Below are 21,927 nucleotides of genomic sequence, written 5' to 3' on the forward strand. Positions count from 1 at the left end.
TTATTATTTTGAAAACCAACAAAACTAAAGTGTGTTCCATGAGGGATCTAAGGGGACAATTTTCAGCAAAAGTTCCACGCCTAATTTTTTGTTTTTCAGTAAAAGTTCCATGCCTAACTCTTAAAGCAAAAGTTCCATGCCTTTAATTTTACGAAATGAAAGGATAATTAATTACACTTTACAGATAAGAAAAATATGGCAACTTCTCTTATTACAGACTATGACGATGACACTGTGAAAACTGAGCATAGCAAATGATCTAGTCAGTGGTTCTCTATTACATTCTGTGATGAGGGCCCTATAGAGTGAATGAAATACATTAACCAGTATTGGACAACCTGGAAGATATAAGTCAAAATACTTAATTAAAGGTATAAGCGAAGAGAAGAAATTATTCTTCGGAAATTTTTTCTACATCAATAAACTATCGTTTTACTGTTCTCAACATTATAATTTGGTGAGATTCCTAGCACTACGGAAAACACAAGCAATAAAAACACGACACTGTCCTCACTTTCCATTAAAAACAACCACAGTATTTTTGGAGTTCTGCCAAGGTTGAAGTTAATACCTAATGAGAAAATATAAAGACACCCAAAAGCTCCTAAAACTCCACTTACATCCTCAGAAAGCAAAATTCTGTTCATCTAAAAGGGTTATCTTTCCCCAAATTTAAAACTTTATACTGTGGTAAAAGACATTTTCTTAAAAAGATATTCAACCTTTCAGAGAAAACCTCAGAATCCAGTAATAGTTCAATTCTACTAATTTAAAAGTGTTTGAAAACTATAAAAACACATTTACCAATTACAAAACAATGCAGCTGCATTATAAGCCTTCAAATGAACCTTGGAGTTCTAAGATATTACAATGATTTTAACATACACAGGTGCTCCTCGACTTATGATGGGGTTACGTCCTGATAAACCCAATATAGTAAGACAAAGTGCATTTAGTACCCCAATAAAATCATTACAAAGTTGAAAAATCATTAAGTCGAACCATCTTAAGCTGCAGACTGTTTATCTAAAGGAAAACAATCTGCATCATTAGTTCTTATAAAAATGTTCACTATCAAAATTGATTTCACAAATTAAATTTAGTGTCATTTACATTGCTAGCTTTAATTCCAAAGGTCATTTATAATACAACAATATTTTTTAGATAATTTTTCTTAATAAAAACTGCTTAACACTGCTTTTTGTAAATGCATTTTTCACTAATTGCCAAAATTCATATATTACTCTGAGAGTTTGGAGGTATAAATTCTGATATCACCTAGTACTGCTTCCCAATTAATAGTAATAACAAAGAAACACCTCAAAGTAAATGTGTCTTATGAATACCTTGTAACAGCCTTTTAGAGGAATCAAATGAAAAACTGAGGAACAGGTGTTTAATTTATTCAGCACAGGTGTTCACCATTTATTTTTCAGCCATTTGCACCTTTTCTTACCCAATACGACTTGCTGCACACATTGTATTCTTTTACTTTGATGTTTATACTTTGTTCTAAGGCCATTTATTTCTGATTTTCACAGTATATATTATACTGCTACCCAGCTGTTTATTCCTAAAATAAATGTTTAATGGCTATTCATAAGAATTACAAAAATCAGACTATTCAGAAATTGTTGTTCTACAAAATAGCAATATAAAAAGTGAAATCAATTTTGAATTGCTGCAATATGATACATTGGTAGATATATATTTCCCAGTTTGTTACCAACCTAAAACATTAACACATACTATAGAATACAGGTGAAATATCAACCTCTTGTCATGTTTACCCAAGAACAAAACTTCATAAAATGGTGTACAGCAGGACTGTTGGTTGTCTACTCAACAACAAATACCCTTTTTCTCCTTGCTTTAAGAGCTCCAATTTTGTTCCAATATTAGAGAGAAGCTGCTCAGTCCTTGGGGATGGATCATGACAGATCAAAACCAATTATGATAATTTTACCTCCCTTTGCTGGTGATTGATTTAGAAGTGAGTACATTATCCAGTTTTAGCCAATAAGATAATGATGAGTCTGATGGGGGCCCTTGTTGAAGATTTTCCAGTAAAATAAAAAAGCATAAACATGTTAAGAAAACCTCTTCCCCTTTTCCTCATGTTTAGAGGTTTTTTTCTTATGTGAGAACCTCTTTGAAATCCTGGCAAACATCTTGTAACTCCAAATGGAAGGCTAAGAGAAGCGTGGAGTGCTGCCCCAGGGTTCTGATGGGCTGAAGCAGCACAATTACAAATCCTCTACCTACCCACCCACCCACTTACCTATGGACTTGTTTAAACCACATTTAGTTGGGCAGTGTTTCAATTCTGGCCTAAAACACACTTAACTGTAGACAGTGATGAGTAATTTCCTCTAAACTGTAAAAATTACAGGTGATTTTACATTTTATTTGTATTCGTTTCATCTAAATTAGAAGTATTCGTGTTCAAGAAGCTCCTGTTGCTTGTATAATTTTTAAGTGGAAATTTAAGAATTCAAAATAAATCAGTAGAATTTTAGATTCCTATTACAAAAAAATCTTTATTTTTGGTATGAATACATTAGAGTTGGTTCATTTGAAGGTAACAAATAAGTTTCCATCCTGCTTTAATATTATACCAGAAAAAGGGAAACAATGTTCAGTAAAATGCAGAAAATAGGACAGAAAATGTATAAAGCTATTGTTAATATTTTAGAAAGATAAAATCTCTTCTCACTAAAGAAACTAGATGACTTTATGCAATTAACAAGCAACGATATTTTACCTAAGAATAACTTGAGTTTGTGTGACTTAAGTGTGAATTAATATATTGCACCTTTTTATAGTCTGTTCAAGATCTAAAACTAGAAACAATAGCTACTTTTATTTCCCCACATAAACTATGAAACTATTACATGGTAAGAAAGAAGAACTCTCTCACACACTGTTGGTAGGAATGCAAATCAGTACAGCCATCATGGAAAACAGTACAGAAGTTCCTCAAAAAATTAAAAATAAATCTATCATATGATCCAGCAATCTTCACCCTCACTACTGGGTATACAGCCAAAGGAAATGAAATCAGTAGGTTGAAGAGACATCTGCACTCCCATGTTTATTGGAGCACTATTCACAATTGCCAAAATATGGAATCAACTTAAATGCCCATCAACAAATGAATTAATAACGAAAATGTGGCATATATACACAATAGAATACTACACAGCCATAAAAAATTAAATCCTGTCATTTGTGACAACATGGATGAGCCTGGAGAACATTATATTAAGTGAAATAAGCTGAGAACAGAAAGAAAAATACTGAATGATCTCACTCATATGTGAAATCTAAAAAACTTGATAGTGGTTACCAGAGACTGGGGAGAACAGGAAGGAGGGGAAGATGAGGAGAGGTTGGTCAATGGGTATAATGTTACAGTTAGGTAGGAGGAATACATTCTGGTACTCTATCACACAGTAAGGTGAGTATAGCTAACAATAATGCATTGTATACTTCAAATAGCTAGAAGAGATGATTCTGAATGTTCTCACAAAAAATAATAAAGGTTTAAGGTGATGGATATGCTAATTAGCCTAATTTGATCATTTGATCATTCCACAATGTTTATATGTATCAAAACATATTGTATCCCATGAATATATACATTATGTATCAATTTAAAAAATCCCATGGCATATAAACTGGTCTCAACAACTAAAGAATATTGGATTCTTCCCATAGCTTCCTAACGCTGGGAGTTAGGCACTTTAATTTCTCATTACAGATATAACTACATTACAATACTATATAGTATTCCAGTAAATTAAAGAAGTAAATGCACTTTCTTAGGTGCTAGTCTTCACAAAGGAAATACTTTATTCACTTGGTGGAACGGTTGGTTCCCTTGATGTGCATACATGTGTTTACCTGATGACTGAAATACAACATGATACAATGGAAATAGTACAGGTTTTTGAGTTAGAAAAACACAAGTTCAAATTTGGCTCTGCTATCTCTAGCATTCCTTGAGCTTCTGTTTGTCAGTAAGATGTACCTATAGCTCATGCACATGACTGCTGCACAGAATAAATGAAATTAATATGTAAAGCAATAGGTTACAGCAGTTGCCACAAAGATAATATCCAATACACACTAGTCCTTTTTCATCTCCCTTCCATAACTCGATTGTGTAATCAATTCAATGAAAAACAATCTTTGTGTAGCAAAAATATTTTAGGTCCAAAATATTAAGTAGCCCACTTATTGTAAGGAAGAATCAGGAAAACAAAGCTCTGATAAAACAATCTGGATAGTTCTTTACAGTCTATGATGCTTGAACCTAGCCTATGATAGAATAATTACTACAATTTACATTTTAGTCTTTAGCCTGTTTTGCAATACCCAACGTATTAATGTTGAAATGATCATGAAAACCTTTAAGTTGAATAATACTTCAGAATATTTTTTAAATAAGTCATGGTAATCAAAAAATAACTATCCTATATATTTATATTAGAATACATAATATATAAATACACCCTATATATTTATATTAGAATACACATATTAGAATTATATTGCCCAAATACTTTGACGTATTTTCCAAGCAGTGGTAATGGGTTTGCACTAATCCATTTGAATTTTCACCCAGTCCTCCTTGCAATCAAAGATAAAATATTAGAAGGCTATCGGTGTGTCCGGAATTGGTGGGTTCTTGGTCTCACTGACTTCAAGAATGAAGCCGCGGACCCTCGCGGTGAGTGTTACAGCTCTTAAGGTGGCGCGTCTGAAGTTTGTTCCTTCTGATGTTCAGATGTGTTCGGAGTTTCTTCCTTCTGGTGGGTTCGTGGTCTCGCTGGCTTAGGAGTGAAGCTGCAGACCTTCGCGGTGAATGTTACAGCTCTTAAGGCAGAGCGTCTGGAGTTGTTCGTTCCTCCCGGTGGGCTCGTGGTCTCGCTGGGCTCAGGAGTGAAGCTGCATATCTTCGTGGTGAGTGTTACAGCTCATAAAAGCAGCGTGGACCCAAAGACTGAACAGCAGCAAGATTTATTGCAAAAAGCGAAAGAACAAAGCTTCCACAGTGTGGAAGGGGACCCGAGCGGGTTGCCACTGCTGGCTGGGCAGCCTGCTTTTATTCTCTTATCTGGCCCCACCCACATCCCGCTGATTGGTAGAGCCAAGTGGTCTGTTTTGACAGGGTGCTGATTGGTGCTTTACAATCCCTGAGCTAGATATAAAGGTTCTCCACATCCCCATCAGATTAGTTAGATACAGACTATAGATACAAAGGTTCTCCAAGGCCCCACCAGAGCAGCTAGATAGAGTGTCGATTGGTGCATTCACAAACCTTGAGCTAAACACAGGGTGCTGATTGGTGTGTTTACAAACCTTGAGCTAGATACAGAGTGCCGATTGGTGTATTTACAAACCCTGAGCTAGACATAAAGGTTCTCCAAGGCCCCACCAGAGCAGCTAGATACAGAGTGTCGATTGGTGCACTCACAAACCCTGAGCTAGACACAGGGTGCTGATTGGTGTGTTTACAATCCCTGAGCTAGACATAAAGGTTCTCCAAGGCCCCACCAGAGCAGCTAGATACAGAGTGTCGATTGGTGCACTCACAAACCCTGAGCTAGACACAGGGTGCTGATTGGTGTATTTAGAATCCCTGAGCTAGATATAAAGACTCTCCACGTCCCCACCAGACTCAGGAGCCCAGCTGGCTTCACCCAGTGGATCCCGCACCAGGGCTGCAGGTGGAGCTGCCTGCCAGTCCCGCACCATGCGCTGGCACTCCTCAGCCCTTGGGCGGTCGATGGGACTGGGCGCCCGATGGGACTGGGCGCCGTGGAGCAGGGGGCGGCATTCGTTGGGGAGGCTCGGGCTGCACAGGAACCCACGGAGGCAGGGGAAGGCTCAGGCATGGCGGGCTGCAGTCCCGAGGCCTGCCCCGTGGGAAGGCAGCTAAGGCCCGGTGAGAAATTGAGCACAGCGCAGGTGGGCTGGCACTGCTGGGGGACCCAGTACACCCTCCGCAGCCGCTGGCCCGGGTGCTAAGCCCCTCACTGCCCGGGGCCGGCAGGGCCGGCCGGCAGCTCCAAGTGCGGGACCGCCAAGCCCACGCCCACCCAGAACTCCAGCTGGGTCTCAAGTGCCGCGCGCAGCCCCGGTTCCCCCTCGTGCCTCTCCCTCGACACCTCCCTGCAAGCTGAGGGAGCCGGCTCTGGCCTTGCCAGCCCAGAAAGGGGCTCCCACATGCAGCGGCGGGCCGAAGGGCTCCTCAAGTGCCGCCAAAGTGGGAACCCAGGCAGAGGAGGCGCCAAGAGCAAGCGAGGGCTCTGAGGACTGCCAGCACGCTGTCACCTCTCATCGGTATGGCTATAACATTGTTTATAACCAAGAAATACACATTTTACTCTTCCTTAATGTTAAAAAATCAAGTGGCATATATGAAAATCAAACCATAGGCCGGGCATGGTGGCTCATGCCTGTAATCCCAGCACTTTGGGAGGCTAAGGCGGGCAGATCATGAGGTCAAGAGATCGAAAACATCTTGGCCAACATGGTGAAACCCCGTCTGAACTAAAAATACAAAAATTAGCTGCACATGGTGGCACGTGCCTGTAGTCCCAGCTACGCGGGAGGCTGAGGCAGGAGAATCACCTGAACCCGGGAGGCAGAGGTTGCAATGAACTGAGATCGCGCCACTGCACTCCAGTGTGGTGACAGAGTGAGACTCTGTCTCGACAAAAAAAAAAAAAAAGAAAGAAAGAAAGAAATCAAACCATAGATTCTACCCTAATATACACCAACTCTATAAATAAGCTAAGTCATCTGGTCTAAAGTGACAAGACATGTCATAATATTTTAGCCTTCATATCATTATAAGTAAAGTAATTTTTACATGATGTTTTGGAAATTTACAAAAACATTTAAAACAATATCCCACATATATAGTGCACCAATGATTCAAGTTTGACTTATATCTATTTACTTGCTTGATACAAGCAAATACAGTAAACTCTTGGCATGAATGATCATTTAAGGGTAGTACTTTTGGTAATTTGTCATTTGGCCAGATTATGGATTTGAATTGCATATGCTGAGACACCATGTGCAAGAACAATATATTCAGCAAATGAGAGACATGATTGCCCAGCATTAGCATATAATTAAAATGCCCTCAGGAAGTGATGAGAACTTCCTTTCTGGGAAAAAAGAACAAAGTAGGGCTTATTAAGTGAGCCTAAGGATAAGTAGAAAACACAATTAACCTGTTGCCATATGGCTGTGGATGGAAAACACATGACTCACAAGAGAAAATAGATTCTTAAAAACAAAACAAAACCAACAAGCAAAAAAGCAGCCAGTGAAAAGAAAGGCATAAAACTTTTCCTCTTTACTGTACACATAATTATCTAGGTAGAAAATCCCAAGCAATCTACAAAAAAGCTTCCAGAACTGGGAAGTAAATTCAGCAAGATTTCAAGAAATATCCAAAATCAAAACATAAAAGGCAAGTGCATTGCTAGATAGTAGCAATGAATATGTGAAAACCAAAATTAAAAAGACAATACCATTTATAATTGTTCCAAAGAAAATTAAATATTTAGGTATGCAATTAGTAAAACAGGTACAGGATCAGTATGCTGAAAATTACAAAATTCTATTGAAGAAAATCAAAGATGAGCTTCATAAGTAGAGAGACATACCATGTTCATAGATTGGAAGACTCAAAATAATAAAGAGGTCAATCCTCCCAAACTATATTATCAAAGTAATTGTTATCAAAATCTCAGCAAGATTTTTCTTTAGACATAGACAAGCTTATTTAAACATTTATATGGAAAGGCACAAACTCTAGAATATCTAAAACAATCTTGACAAGGAAAAATAAATTGGGAGGAATTTATCTGATAGTAAAGCCTATCACATAGCTTCAGTAATAAAGATAATGTGGTATTGGTGTAGGAAAAAACATATAGATCGAACAGAATAAAGAACCTCAAAATAGACCCATCCAAGTACAATCAACTGATTTTTGACCAAGGTATAAAAGTAATTCAATGGAGGAAGAATAGCCTTTTCAATAAATGGTATTGAAGCAATTGGATATCCTTAGATCAAAAAACAAAAAAGAACACTGATCTAAACATACAACATAAAACTATAATTAAAAAAAAAAGAGAAAATCTATACCTATAGGTAGGCAAAAAGTTCTTAGACTTCACACCAAAATAATCAAAATAATCAAAATAATAATAATTGATAAATTAGACCTCATCAAGATTAAAAATATTTGCTCTGCAAAATATCCTATTTAAAGAGGATGAAAAGACAAGCTAGAGACATGGGGAAAATATTCTCCAACCACATATCTGACAAAGGACACATATTTAGAATGGATTTTTTTTAACTCTGAAAACTCAACAGTAAAAAACTACTCCAATTTTAAAAACAAGAAAAAGACATGAACAGACACTTCACCAAAAATGGTATATGGATGGCAAATAAGAGAACATGAAAAAATATTCAAAATGAGCCATCAAAATGGCTAAAATAAGAAAGTGACAACACCAAATTAAGGTAAGTATGTGGAGAAATTGGATTACTTACACATTTCTGGTGGGAATGTAAAATAGTACAGCTCCTCTGAAACAGCTCTGCAGTTTCTTTTAAAACTAAATATGCAATTACCATATGACCCAGCAATTATACACTTGGGTATTTATCCCAGAGAAATGAAAACTTTTATCCCAGAGAAAGTCACATGAAAACCAATGCACAAAATTGCATAACAGCTTTATTTATAATAGCAAAAACTAGAAACAGTCAGATGTTTCTCAATGGGTGAATGATTAAACAAACTGTGGTAAACCCATTACTGTGGAATACTATTCAGTGATGAAAAATGAACAAACTACTAATGTACACAACAACCTGGATGAATCTCCAGGGAATTATGCTGAGTAAAAAAAAAGCCCATGCCAAAACATTACATACTATACAGTTCCATTTACATAATATTCTTAAAATGACAAGATTATAGAGCTGGAAAACAGATTAGTGATTGTCAGGAGTTATGAATGGCAGGGGTGAGTAAGAAGTTGATCAGATGTGCTTACAGAAAAATAATAGTAGGGGTCCTTGTGGTGATAGAACTGTTCTGCTCTGTAACTTGACTGTGATAGTGAATACATGAACCCACAAATGTGATAAAATTGTATGGAACTAAATACACACAAACTCCATATCTGCAAAATGTAACATTAGCATCACTAACACGTTTCAAAAAACAATGACAAAAAGCCAGAAACCTGTACCATATTTTTCATTATTCACAAAAGGGAATCCATGAAGATTTTGCAATGTATCCTTTAAGAATGTTAAAGATCTACTATATAGTGATACTCTTACTTACTCAAGAGGAAATAAGAGAATTTTCTAGATAACAAAACCTCGTCTCTTAAAAGGCTACAATTTTTATTCTAATCATTTTTAATACTCATCTTTCTAAAACGTACTTCAAATCCTCTACTTTTTCAAGTGGAGGATAAAGAACATTATTTAACTTTTGCCTGAAGACACTGGAATACAACTGTGATCATCAACTGTTATACTGTACTATAATATAGTGACGGCCTTGAGGGATCTTCTGATATGAAAAGCCACTTACCCATACACTAAATGGCCCAAAGTCTGCTTTCAGCTTGCCGATGCTGTCTTCTCCTTTATTATTCTACCAAGCAGCACTTAAAATAGTAGCATGTTAGAGCCGAGCGCAGTGGCTCACGCCTGTAATCCCAGCACTTTGGGAGGCCGAGGCAGGTGGATCACGAGGTCAGGAGATCGAGACCATCCTGCCTAACACGGTGAAACCCCGTCTCTACTGAAAATACAAAAAATTAGCCGGATGTGGTGGCAGGCGCCTGCAGTCCCAGCTACTCGGGAGGCTGAGGCAGGAGAATGGCGTGAACATGGGAGGCGGAGCTTGCGGTGAGCAGAGACCACGCACCACTGCACTCCAGCTTGGGTAGCAGCAGAGTAAGACTCCGTCTCAAAAAAAAAAAAAAAAAAAAAAATAGTAGCATGTTAGAGCCCAGAGAGACTTCTGAGATCGCCTAGTCCAAACCCTTCCAAATACGTTTTATTAATGGCAAAACATAGACTCAAAATAGAGACATCTCTTGCTCAGTATCACATAGCAAGTTAAGGACTATAACCCTAGTCTCCATGTGGTTCTCAGTTTGCTTGCCTCTAGCAGATACCCCTTTCCTATTTGCTGCTTTAAACTACAATGCTAGGGGGAAAACACACACACACACACACACACACACACACACACACACACACACACACACACACACACACACACACACACACACACACACACACAGAGAGAGAGAGAGAGGAAGAAAATGAGGTTGTCAGAAATATGTATTAAATAAATTAAGGCTTTCAAGTCAGTGAGTGCTGATGATAACCTCCTGTATAATGTAAAACTTTGTGACAACTATTTTGGCCCTAGCCCCTTTCATATAATTTCAAGTTTGTGAACATGATCCAAAAGATTAAGGATGCCAGTCTTGCTGGGGCTAAGTGAGATATTGTTAGTCCTATTTACCCATGTTGCCAGCACTTACTATAGATAGCCCTTACAAATGGATTTTCTGTACTTTCTCTACTTTCCTGACGTTCTCAAGGTTTTTCCTGCTTACTACTATGACATTAATAACCAGCTAACTTTTCCAACTGAATTAAGACATATAAAACATTATCCCAGTTCACTTTATGCTCCACGCTCTGACTGGCAAGAGGAACATATAACAGAGTTCTATTTCGTTGTCTTCAAACAAACCTTCCACCAACAACCATTTAGTTTCTACTTTGAGAAGTTACACAAATGAAACTGAAGAGATCAGGAAATGAAAATTAGATAATTTTCTTTGCACTCAAAATGTATCAACTCGGCCATTAGAAACTATTAACCTCAATTATCATAAAAAGTAATCAGTGGCCTTGAAGTAACAAAAGTATAATACCTCTCAGAAGGCCAGTGTGACTGTCACTATATTGTAGTCAAGTAATATTCATGGGCACACAAAAGCACACAAGAAAGTTACCAAATATTTATTCCTCATTTCGTTAAAGCATATGTCTTTTCAGTTGAAATCATCTTCTGTTTTAAATCTTTCAGCACTGGCTCTGAAGAATATCTAGTGAGCTGTACCTTTTCATACCAAATGACATTTAGCATTATACAAATTATAATCTATACCAGACATTTCAAAGGCTGTGCTTTTACAGAAAATCACAGAACACAAACAGTATATTATGGGGAAAGAATGCTACTTACATGAAAGATATGAACATAGGTTAAGAAGTCAAGCACGTTACCAAACTTTTCACAGGCTCATGCTTAACACTCTGCCACAACAATGATATGTAAGATGACAAAGTGTATCCTGAAGAATCTCTGGTGTATTGAATTTTAAGTTTTAATTACTATTAAAGTGCCTGACAGACTGATGTTCTAAACCTCTGGACTCTATAACTACTTGAATGGCTTCACTATGTGATTATTACCTTTCAACCTGTCAATCATATATCATTTGAAAAAGTAAACTAATCCAATTGTTTTTAAACAGTGAATCTCTCACTCAGAGGTAGATACTTAAAACATTATTACTTCCCACTGTTCTATCCTAATTTACCAAAATATGTACCCAAATATTATGCCCACAAAATGTATTTATTCAAAAATTATAATCTTCCATTTTGCTACACTGAGTATTATCTAAGAAAGATGATATAGTTGGAAGAACACTGGAGCAGTAGGAAAAACTCTGGAATTTAATCTTGAGCTCTACCACCCTGGAGCTTAAGTGTGGCCCTGCCATTTACCAAGCCACATGACCTTCTGCAACTACTTAATCTCCTTAAGTTCCATTGAGGATTCTATAAAAAAAATCCAACTATTAATACTACTATCTGCCCTACCCTAGCACAGAATTGTTTTAATGATCAAATGAGATAATATATTTAAAACAGCTTGGTAAATTCGGAGGCATTAAGGTAAGATGTTATCATTATTACCTATACAGAGAAAACTGAAAGTTACATTTAAAAACAGGCAAAACCAGCATATTAATGTGACTTGTAGCAACCAATGCCACATAAATCTTTATTGTTGGCTTCTTCTGAAGAAAAGTGAAAAAGTCATTAACTTAGTTTACCTGCAGTAAATACTTTTCATACCTGGCATAACAAAATACTTCCACATGTTGAATAGTTTTGTCCTTCCTGCTAAGAGCAATGGCTTCTTCATTTTCAAGGATCTGGTCTTGCCACACTGGACTGTCACTTACAATGTCACTGTTTTCCTAAACAAAACACAGATAAGAAGTTTTAATCAAAATGGGCAGTGTGAAACATGTAATTTTCTGAGAAAATTTACCTCTTGTCTAAATTCATGCTTATTTCATCTTACCAAAACTCAAAGGATATCACCTCAGAGTCACCAAAGAAAGTCCAACAAGTGTTTCAACTTCAAAGGAAGGAGAGAAAAACAATGTGTAAAATCTATACTATCAAAAACTAGATCTGATTTACAGATTTCTATCAGGGTATATGAAATTTTGAAAAAGTCATTCAGACATGGCTGTTTAGACATTGCTTAAGAACTAGGACAACTAACCCTCTATCTGCTGAGAATCAAGTATATCTGTTATATACATTACTTACTAATAAAAACAGGGCTTTTTTTTTTACATTTTTTGGTCAAAACAGCAGAGTCAAAATAACTTCATTCTATTTATTTTCAGATCTTTGAAGGTTGGTCGCTAGTCATATCAAATTTTGATTACATATAAAAGTACTTCTGAAAAATATTCAGCCCAGTATAACTAAGGGCTGTATAATAAGTCCCTGAATACCTTATAAAACAAGAAAGACAATAAAAAACAAGAATGTCTACTAAAGCACGTAAACTCTCACTAAGGGTTGAAAGTGGTCCATTAAAATGTTCAGTAATTCCTAATTATATTTTATGGAGTATTTGAATACAGAGTATTTTTGAAGGTGTCAAGATATACCTTTTTCAAATGTCAAGGATCAATTTTTAATCTGTTTAAAATCTTAAGCTGTTTAATACACATCTTTCTCAGAGAAAAGTTTTTGACACTGTATTATACATACTGAAGGAACTAGTAGGAAAATAGAATTACAATATCTTTTAAGTAAATTCATCTCAGAAAACTTTTAAACTTACAAATGTCATAAAGGCAATAAATATTTTTAAAAGGCTTTGTTGTCCTGAGTTTAACATCTTAAACTGAAGAAAAGTAGTGACATACAGCTCTTATTATCAAGTATAATATTAGATAGTACTAAACATCCAAACATAAGTAGAAGAGAAGGTGAAATACAAGATTTTTGAATGTGTAGACATGAGGTTACCAGCCTAAGAAAAGAACTGTGGACCAGGGAAAGGGAGTGGAGAGACAAAGACAGTGGCAGGGTCAAGATTCTGGAGTAAAACTATCATTAAAATAAACTAAACTTCAAGAAAAACATTTTTATTTGAATAAATATTAAACATTACCAAATTTATTTTTTTTTAATTTCCATTCAGACTATTGGGGTATATTTTGTTGTTGTTTTGAGAATCTACACTACATTTTCTCATGGAAGTACTAAATATGCCTAAATATAAGGTGACCCTCACATACACTTCCCAAAAATAAGGTGCAAAAAAGAGTTTCTGATCAAAGTAAATACATGAATATTTAAGCACAGACTAAACAGTTAAATATCTACTTATTTACTCTCTTGACTTACACAGTTTGAATTATTATATGAAATGCTACTTTACAAATACTGCTTGTTTCTCTATACTCATTTCATGCAACAATATTCAAACTGAATTTTCACTGCATCTTCAATATCAGTGTCTTTGTCATCATGAGAGGCACTTTTTGAGTCATGTATACTGATTAAGTCATGTACATTGATTAAATCAATCAATCAATGCAATGGTGCTTGGCACATAATAAATGCTTAACAAGTCTTAGCTAACTGAATACAATTTTCTGGACTACATCATCCTCCTTTCCAAACATCTAAATTCTTTTACGATACAGCAGTTTCTGATCTTCTGTATGATGCTCTCAGCAGAAATTTCATTTCAAGTCACATGTACCAATCTGCATAAGAGTAGGACAGTTTTTTTTAAATCTGTCTTATAAAAGTTGGCAAACTCCATAACTGACTCTCCATATTATGCTATACGTGATCCCTAAACAGTTTCTTTATAATGGTATTCAACAGCTTAGTATTGAGATCCTACTCTTAGAAAAAAAATTACTGAATTCATACTAAATTTCTTTGATTTTTCTTTTGGCTGATTCTGTCAGGTGACCTCTATAAAATACAAAATCACCACTGAGATCATTTCAAATTAATGTATATTCCCCAAATTGTTAGGTTTTTTTTTTCAAAAAAGGTTTTTGTTCAAAATATACTGACTCTAAGAGCAACCAGTAAATGTGAGATTTTATAAGGACTAGCATATTTTTTCTAAAGATGATTTTGGGGAAAAAATTGTTATCTTATATTTGGGCATATAAATAATTAGGAAATAGTTATTAAGTACAAACAGTTTACTCTTCAACCAACATTTCTATTTCTGTTTATATATACATGTATATATATATATATATATATATATATATATATATATATTTTTTTTTTTTTTTTTTTTGAGACAGAGTCTCACTCTGTTGCCCAGGCTGGAGAGCAAAGGTGCAGTCTCGGCTCACTGCAACCTCCACCTCCCAGGTTCAAGTGATTCTCCTGCCTCAGCCTCCTGAGTAGCTGGGACCACAGGCACGTGCCACCATGCCCAGCTAATTTTTCTGTTTTTAGTAGAAATGGGATTTCACCATGTCGGCCAGGCTGGTCTCGAACTCCTGACCTCAGGTGATCCGCCCACCGTGGCCTCCTAAAGCGCTGGAATTACAGGCATGAGCCATCGCACCCGACCTCTATTTATATTTAAAAAGGGATAAAGACATTGGGAAAATATTAGCTGAAAAGGTGACTTTACATATTTTTTTGTAAAATAAGTGAATAAAAATAAAGAATCAATCCTGTATTCCAGGTGAAGCTTAGGGTTTTCTTCAGTGCAGGGTTACTATGTAACATACAATAAAACAAAGCAAATTAAAAGGTCAGATACAAACTTTACCTGGTATTCCTTTAGCCAGGACAATAGTCCTGAAAAGCTAAAACTGGCCCAGTTTCCTCCATAGTAGCTTCTTCTGTAACAATTAAAAAAAAAAAAAAAAAGAGTAAAGAAAATGGTATAAAAATCAATTCACTGATCTTCATCAACAAACCATCTTTAACCCTTAAACTTACTTCACTTTTTAATATTATTGCCTCAAGAGTTCAAAAGTACACATAATTGGAAGGCTCACATAAGTGGAAGTGGTAGGCTAAAAGTGGGCCTCTCAGATCCCAAAAGAAATTTTTCATCACATAAGGAGTTAAAAAACATCTTTGGCTCCCTTAAAGCTTTCTCCACTGATTATGTGAACCGCCTGACATGGGCATTTAGCAGGTAACATGAATATATATGACTCTTGGGTTAACAAATGTGGCAAGGAAGAAAACCTTGATAGATCTCAAAGAAAGCTACTGAAAAACTGCTAAGTTTTCTGTAAGTACTTAAATCTCCTCCTCCTCCTCCACGACCACCTCCGCCACCTCCACCACCACCACCACCAAACCCATCTCCAACACAAAACATACACATACACACAGACACACAATTGGCTACTCTAGATAAAGTGGAAGACCCTGTGCTATTCTTAGCCTTTAGGGCCAAAAATAAAAGGAGATCCTGGGAAACAGTTATTCACATCACATCAAGATATTTGCAATAAGTATAATAGAAACAAAATTATCACTAATAACCGGGCGAGCTATTATTCTTCATTACTCAGTCCTGTGAAGATCGCTGTTTTGGACAACCCAGAGGTCTCCTAAATAGGATCAGGTAAACCTTGTAGACATTAGACCATTAAGTTGGGATTTTTTGCAACCAGAACTCTTTAATTCTTCACTGCATATTGGGCCTCCGGATCCTTGTAAAATGATTGCACTTACTGACTCTGTATGATGAGCCCCCAAGTACACTTGATCCCACCTACAACACCCATTCTGGTTCTGTTTGGGAGGGATTCTTGGTTTTGTTTCCATTTTCATTTTTGCTTCTCTGTTTCTCTAATAAAATAAAAATCCATGAAAGGTTTTTAAACAATTAAACAAAAAATAAAACCTATAATGTGATATCTAAAATTACTCTTCCAGCCAGGCACAGTGGCACACACCTGTAATCCCAGCTACTTGGGAGGCTGAAGAGAGAGGAGTCCTTGAGCCCAGGAGTTCAATACCAGCCTGTGCAAAATAGCAAGACCCTATCATAAAATAAAATAATGAAATGAAATAAAATAAAATATAAAATAACTCTTCCATAATGCTACTGGAGATCATCTCCCAATTCTGATTCATGTTTCCTAAATCAACTGTCGACATAGGTCTGAAAAGTAAGCAGATTTTAGGCTCAAGCATTTTACCAAACAAGTACTGCTTTTCTCTAACAGAGAAAAGGGTTAAATAAAATGCCTGTGAAAGTAGCTTTATTAATATAGATCATATCGTACTTATATCTGACGGTCTCTTCGGAAATAATGTAAATTCATACACTGTCCAGAATCTCCAATGGTCTTTAAAATTTAGCTAGAATTTCAGCTATAGTAGCAATTCTAGATGGTCACCCTTTACCAAAATGTTGGAATCAGGAAACCTACAAGCAGTGACCCCTTGCATCAGAGAGAACAGCGAAAGGAAGGAGAAGGTGGGTGATGGCAGGTATAGAGAAGACAGAGGAATGTTAGAATTTGAGGTTTTCCCATAGCAATTTATACTTCCATCCCTTTTGCCTGAGAAGAATACAATTCTGCTATCTCTTCCCATCCTCCAAATATAATACTCAACAAAACTAGAAAATATCCTAGGTTTTGAAGGAGGGGAAAAAAACCTGAAACTACTGACACTATATTTATTTGTTGAGATATTTAGATTTATTTGCAATCAACATAAAGTCTTAAGTGAGCAGCACTGGCTAATGGGTGAAAGCTTCAAGATCAAAGTAAAATTTATTTGAATGGATATACCAATATATAAGTAATAAATATATATCAAAAATCTAACATTGGGGACAGACAAAAGTTTCTTCGGACACAAAAAGCAATTACAACTATTGATAAATTAGGTTTCCTCAAAATGAAAAACTTCCCTACAAAATAAATTATTTTAATAAATGAATGGGCCAGACACAAATATTCACAAAACATATCTAATAAAGGCTTGGTATTGATCGGGCACGGTGGTTCACGCCTGTAATCCTAGCACTTTGGGAGGCCGAGGTGGGCGGATCACCTGAGGTGAGGAGGTCAAGACTAGACTTGCCAAAATGGTGAAACCCCGTCTCTACTAAACAGAAAAAAATTAGCCAGGCATAGTGGCACACACCTGTAGTCCCAGCTACTCAGGAAGCTGAGGTAGAAGAATTGCTTGAACCCAGGATGCAGAGGCTGTAGTGAGCCGAGATCGTGCCACTGCACTCCAGCCTGGGTGACAAGAGCAAAACTCCGTCTCAAAAAAAAATAAAAAATAAAAATAAAACTTGTTATCCAGGATATATAAAGAACTCTTTCAACTTAATAAGACAGATATTAAAAGGTAAAAATGGGCAAAGGGTTTGAAGAGACACTTCACAAAAGAACATGGTTAATGAGCACATGAAAAAGTATGCAATATCATTAGGTAAGTGCATATTATAATAGTATTACAAATGAGCATATGAGATACCAGTACGTAGCCACCAAAATAATTAAAAAGATTGTCAATACCTGGTATTGACGTGGATGGCCAGAATGCTCATATATTTTGGTGAACATATAAAATGGTACAAGCACTTTCTAATATCTGGTAGTTTTTTAATAGATAAACATATACCCACCTTATGATCGAGTAATTTCAATTTCTAGGCAATTACACATGAGAAAAGCATATACTGATAAAAATACTTGTACAAGTCTTTCCACAGCAGCTTTATTAATAGCCCCAAACTGATAATAACCCAAGTATCCATCAACAGGAGAACGAATAAACAAACTGTCGTATATCCATAAAATGGGATACTATTCACCAATAGAAAGGAATAATCACCTGCTATATACAACATAAATGCTTCTCAAAAGCATTATGCTGAGTGAAAGCCTTAGCCAAAGAGTATATACTATATGATACCATTTATATAAAATTATGGAAAAAGTTAATCTATGATGAAAAATATCACAAGACTGGGAGTGGGGTCAGGACTTGACTGTGACTTTCCAGGCAACCTGGCTAAAGAAGCTGCGACTCCAAAGAAGTGGGAGGTTAGACCCCCATACATACCCCTAGGAAAGGGGCTGAATTCAGAGGACTGGGCAGCAACAATCTGCAGGCCCCACTTCCATGGCACCTCACAGGATAAGAACCACTGGCTTGGAAGTCTAGCCAGCCAAAGGGAGCATCATTGCACACCTCTCTGAGACAGAGCTCCCAGCGGGAGAGGCGGGCTGCCATTTTTGCTATTTGAGCAACTTAGTCTTTCCAGCCTTTGGACTTTGGAGAGTCCAAGCCATCGCAGGTCAGACCCAGTCCCCCAAGCCCAGCACAGCGGCTCTACAAAAACGTGACTAGACTGCTTTTATAAGTGGTCCCCGATTCCATTCCTCCTCACTGGGTGGGATGTCCCAACTGGGACCAGCAGCCCCTGCCAGTGTTCTCTGGCCAAAAGAGATCTGAAACCTCCCTGGAAGGAAGCTCCCAGAGAGAGGGGTGGGCCACCATCTTTGCTCTTTGGATGACATAGCCATTCCAGCCTTCAGGCTTCGGAGAGTCCAAGCCAACCAGGGACGGAAGCGGTCCGCCAGCACATCACAGCTACTCTACAAAAAGATGGCCAGACAGCATTTCTTAAGTGGAACCTCAATCCCATTCCTCCTCATGAGGCAGGACCTCCCAACCAAAGTCTCCAGCCATATTCTACAGGTGCCTTAAGGCTGGCAACAAGTCCACATCTTCCTCGGATGGATCTCCCAGAGGGAGGGGCAGGCCACCATCTTTGCTGCTTCACAGCCTTCAATGTTGATACTTTGAGGTACTGGAAAATCCAAGGTCATTAGCAACTGGAGCAGGCACCCAGTATACCATAGCAGCCCTACAGAAAAGCAGCCAGACTGTTACATGGGAGCCCGTTCCCATAACTCCACACCAGGCAGGTCCTCCAGGCCTGGGTCACCAGCTACCCTCACCAGAGCTATTTAAGCCAGTAGCAGCTCAGCAACTCCCTGGACAGAGCCCCCAGGAGCAACTGAAAGCCTCCCTGCCACTGCCTCTGCAGCAGACTTCCCTTGCTACCCTTGGACTAACGAAGAAGCAAAGACCCTAAGTGCCTTACCCAAACCTCCAACTAACTGTAGTCAACAGAAAAAGGGGTCAGTCCATTTCCCATAGGTCACACCCACCCCCGACTGCTCACCACTAGAGAACACCCAGGTTGGGCCCAGAGCACAGATCCTGAATCCTGGACTGCTCTCACTGAGCAACTGCTGACCTGCATCTCTCTGGGGTGGAGCCCCCAGGATACAAGTAAAAGACCCTTGGCCAAAATCACTACTAAGGTCCGTTACTCTGCTGCCTCCAAGTTGTGGAAAAAACATAAATGCTGAGATCACCCCAGAGTTTCCGTGGGCAGCCCAGGAGCACCAAGCTATGGTCTACAGCCAGCACTCAAGGGGGAGAGGAACCCACACTTTCAGAGCATTGATAGGGAACATGGCTGCAACTGTGAGGAAACATAGCAGAGGCACACAACCAAGCAAGAATCTATCAACTAACCAGTACACTTAAGTGCCACCTACTGGGTGACACGCCAAAGCTTCAAGACCAAAAATACTCACTAACATACGTACCTCTCTTAAACCAAAGACAAGAAGTCAGCTTCCAATAAAGACCCTGCACAAAGCCTCGGTCCTGTGAAAATAACCAGAAAAGAAGTCTACTGACTGTACTCACTGTACACTTTAGTTAAAGGAATACCCACAGGCAGATATGAGAAAGAATCAATGCACGAACTCGGGTAACTCAAATGGTCAGTGTTGTATGTCCTTCAAACAACCACACCAGTTCTCCAACAAGAGTTCTTGACCAGGCTAAGCCGCCTGAAATGACAGAAATGCAATTCAGAATATGGAAAGAAATGAAAATCTTTGAGATTCAAGAGGATGGAGAAACCCAACCCAAAGAAGCTAAGAATCACAATAAAATAATACAAGAGCTGAAGGATGAAACAGCTGGAAAAAAAAAAAAACTAACAAATCTGACAAAGCGGAATAACACAATACAAGGATATCACAATGCAATCACAAGTATTAATAGCAGAATAAACCAACCTGAAGGAAGAATCTCAGAACTTGAAAACTGGTTCTCTAAAATAAGACAGACAAAAATAAAAAAGAATAAAAAGATATAAACAATATGACTGAGAGGTATGGGATTCTGTAAACAGGCAAAATCTATAAATCACTGGCATCCCTGAAAGAGACAGGGGAAAAGCAAACAACTTGGAAAACATATTTCAGGATATCTTCCATGATAATTTTCCCAACCTTGCTAGAGAGGCCAACAGTCAAATACAGAAAATACATAAAACCCCTGCAAGATTCTACACAAGAAGATCACCCCCAAAACACATAATCTTCAGACGTTCCAAGGGCAAAATGAAAGAAACAACATTAAGGGCAGCTAGAGAGAAAGGGCACCTCATCAGGCTAAAAGTGGTCCTCTCAGCTGAAACCACCCAAGCAACAAAAGATTGGGAACCCATATTCAACATTCTTAAAGAAAAAGATTTGCAACCAAGAATGTCAATGAAGACAGGAAAAACTATTCAAAAGATCCATGAATCCAGGAGTTGGCTTTTTGAAAAAATTAATAAGATAGATAGGATGTTAGCTAGACTTAAAGAAGAGAAGAAAGAAGACACAAATAAACACAATTACAAATGACGAAGGGAATGTTGCCACTGACCCCACAGAAATATAAATAACCATCAGAAGCTACTATTAACACCACTATGCATACAAACTAGAAAACATAAAAGAAATGGATAAATTCCTGGACACATACACCCTCCCAAGACTGAACTAGGAATAAACTGATTCTCTGAACAGACCAATAACAAGCTTTGAAATGGAATCAGAAATAAATAGCCTATCAACCAAAAAGGCCCAGGACCAGATGGATTCACAGCCGAATTCTACCAGATGCACAAAAGAAGAGCTGGTACCATTCCTACTGAAACTATTCCAAAAAAATGAGGGACTCCTCCCCAACTCATTCTATGAGGCCAGCATCATCCTGAAACAAAAACCTCGCAGGGATATAACAGAAAAAGAAAACTTCGGGCCAGTATCCTTGATTGAATATTGATGCAAAAATCCTCAACAAAATACTTGCAAATGGAATCCAGCAGCAAATCAAAAGGCTAATTCACCACGATCAAGAAGGCTTCATCCCCGGGATGCAAGGTTACTTCAACATACATAAATCAATAAATGTGATTCATCACATAAACGGAACTGAAGACAAAAACCATGTTTATCTCAATAGATGCAGAAAAGACTTTTGATAAAATTCAACACTCATTCATGTTAAAAACTCTCAGCACACTAAGTATTAAAGGAATACATCTCAAAATAATAAGAACCATCTATGACAAACCCACAGACAACATCATGCTGAATGGGCTAAAGCTAGGATTCACCTTGA

At 37.6% G+C, this 21,927-nt stretch overlaps 1 protein-coding gene across 6 annotated transcripts in view; it reads right to left on the bottom strand.

Annotated features, from left to right (window-relative positions):
• The window catches only part of CHM (CHM Rab escort protein), a 188,982-nt gene that overhangs the window by 107,338 nt on the left and 59,717 nt on the right, over positions 1-21,927 (bottom strand). For 4 of the 6 annotated variants that reach the window (XM_004064463.4, XM_055375409.1, XM_063703122.1 and 1 more), the window contains 2 exons: positions 15,227-15,299; positions 12,238-12,362 (listed from right to left, as the gene is read on the bottom strand). In XM_004064463.4, coding sequence (XP_004064511.2) covers positions 12,238-12,362; positions 15,227-15,299 — 198 coding nt within the window. The remainder of the gene's footprint in view (positions 1-12,237; positions 12,363-15,226; positions 15,300-21,927) is intronic. The other 2 variants (XM_063703124.1, XM_055375410.1) reach the window with 1 other exon arrangement.

This window comes from Gorilla gorilla, chromosome X, assembly GCF_029281585.2.
Source record: "Gorilla gorilla gorilla isolate KB3781 chromosome X, NHGRI_mGorGor1-v2.1_pri, whole genome shotgun sequence".
Lineage (NCBI taxonomy): Eukaryota > Metazoa > Chordata > Mammalia > Primates > Hominidae > Gorilla > Gorilla gorilla.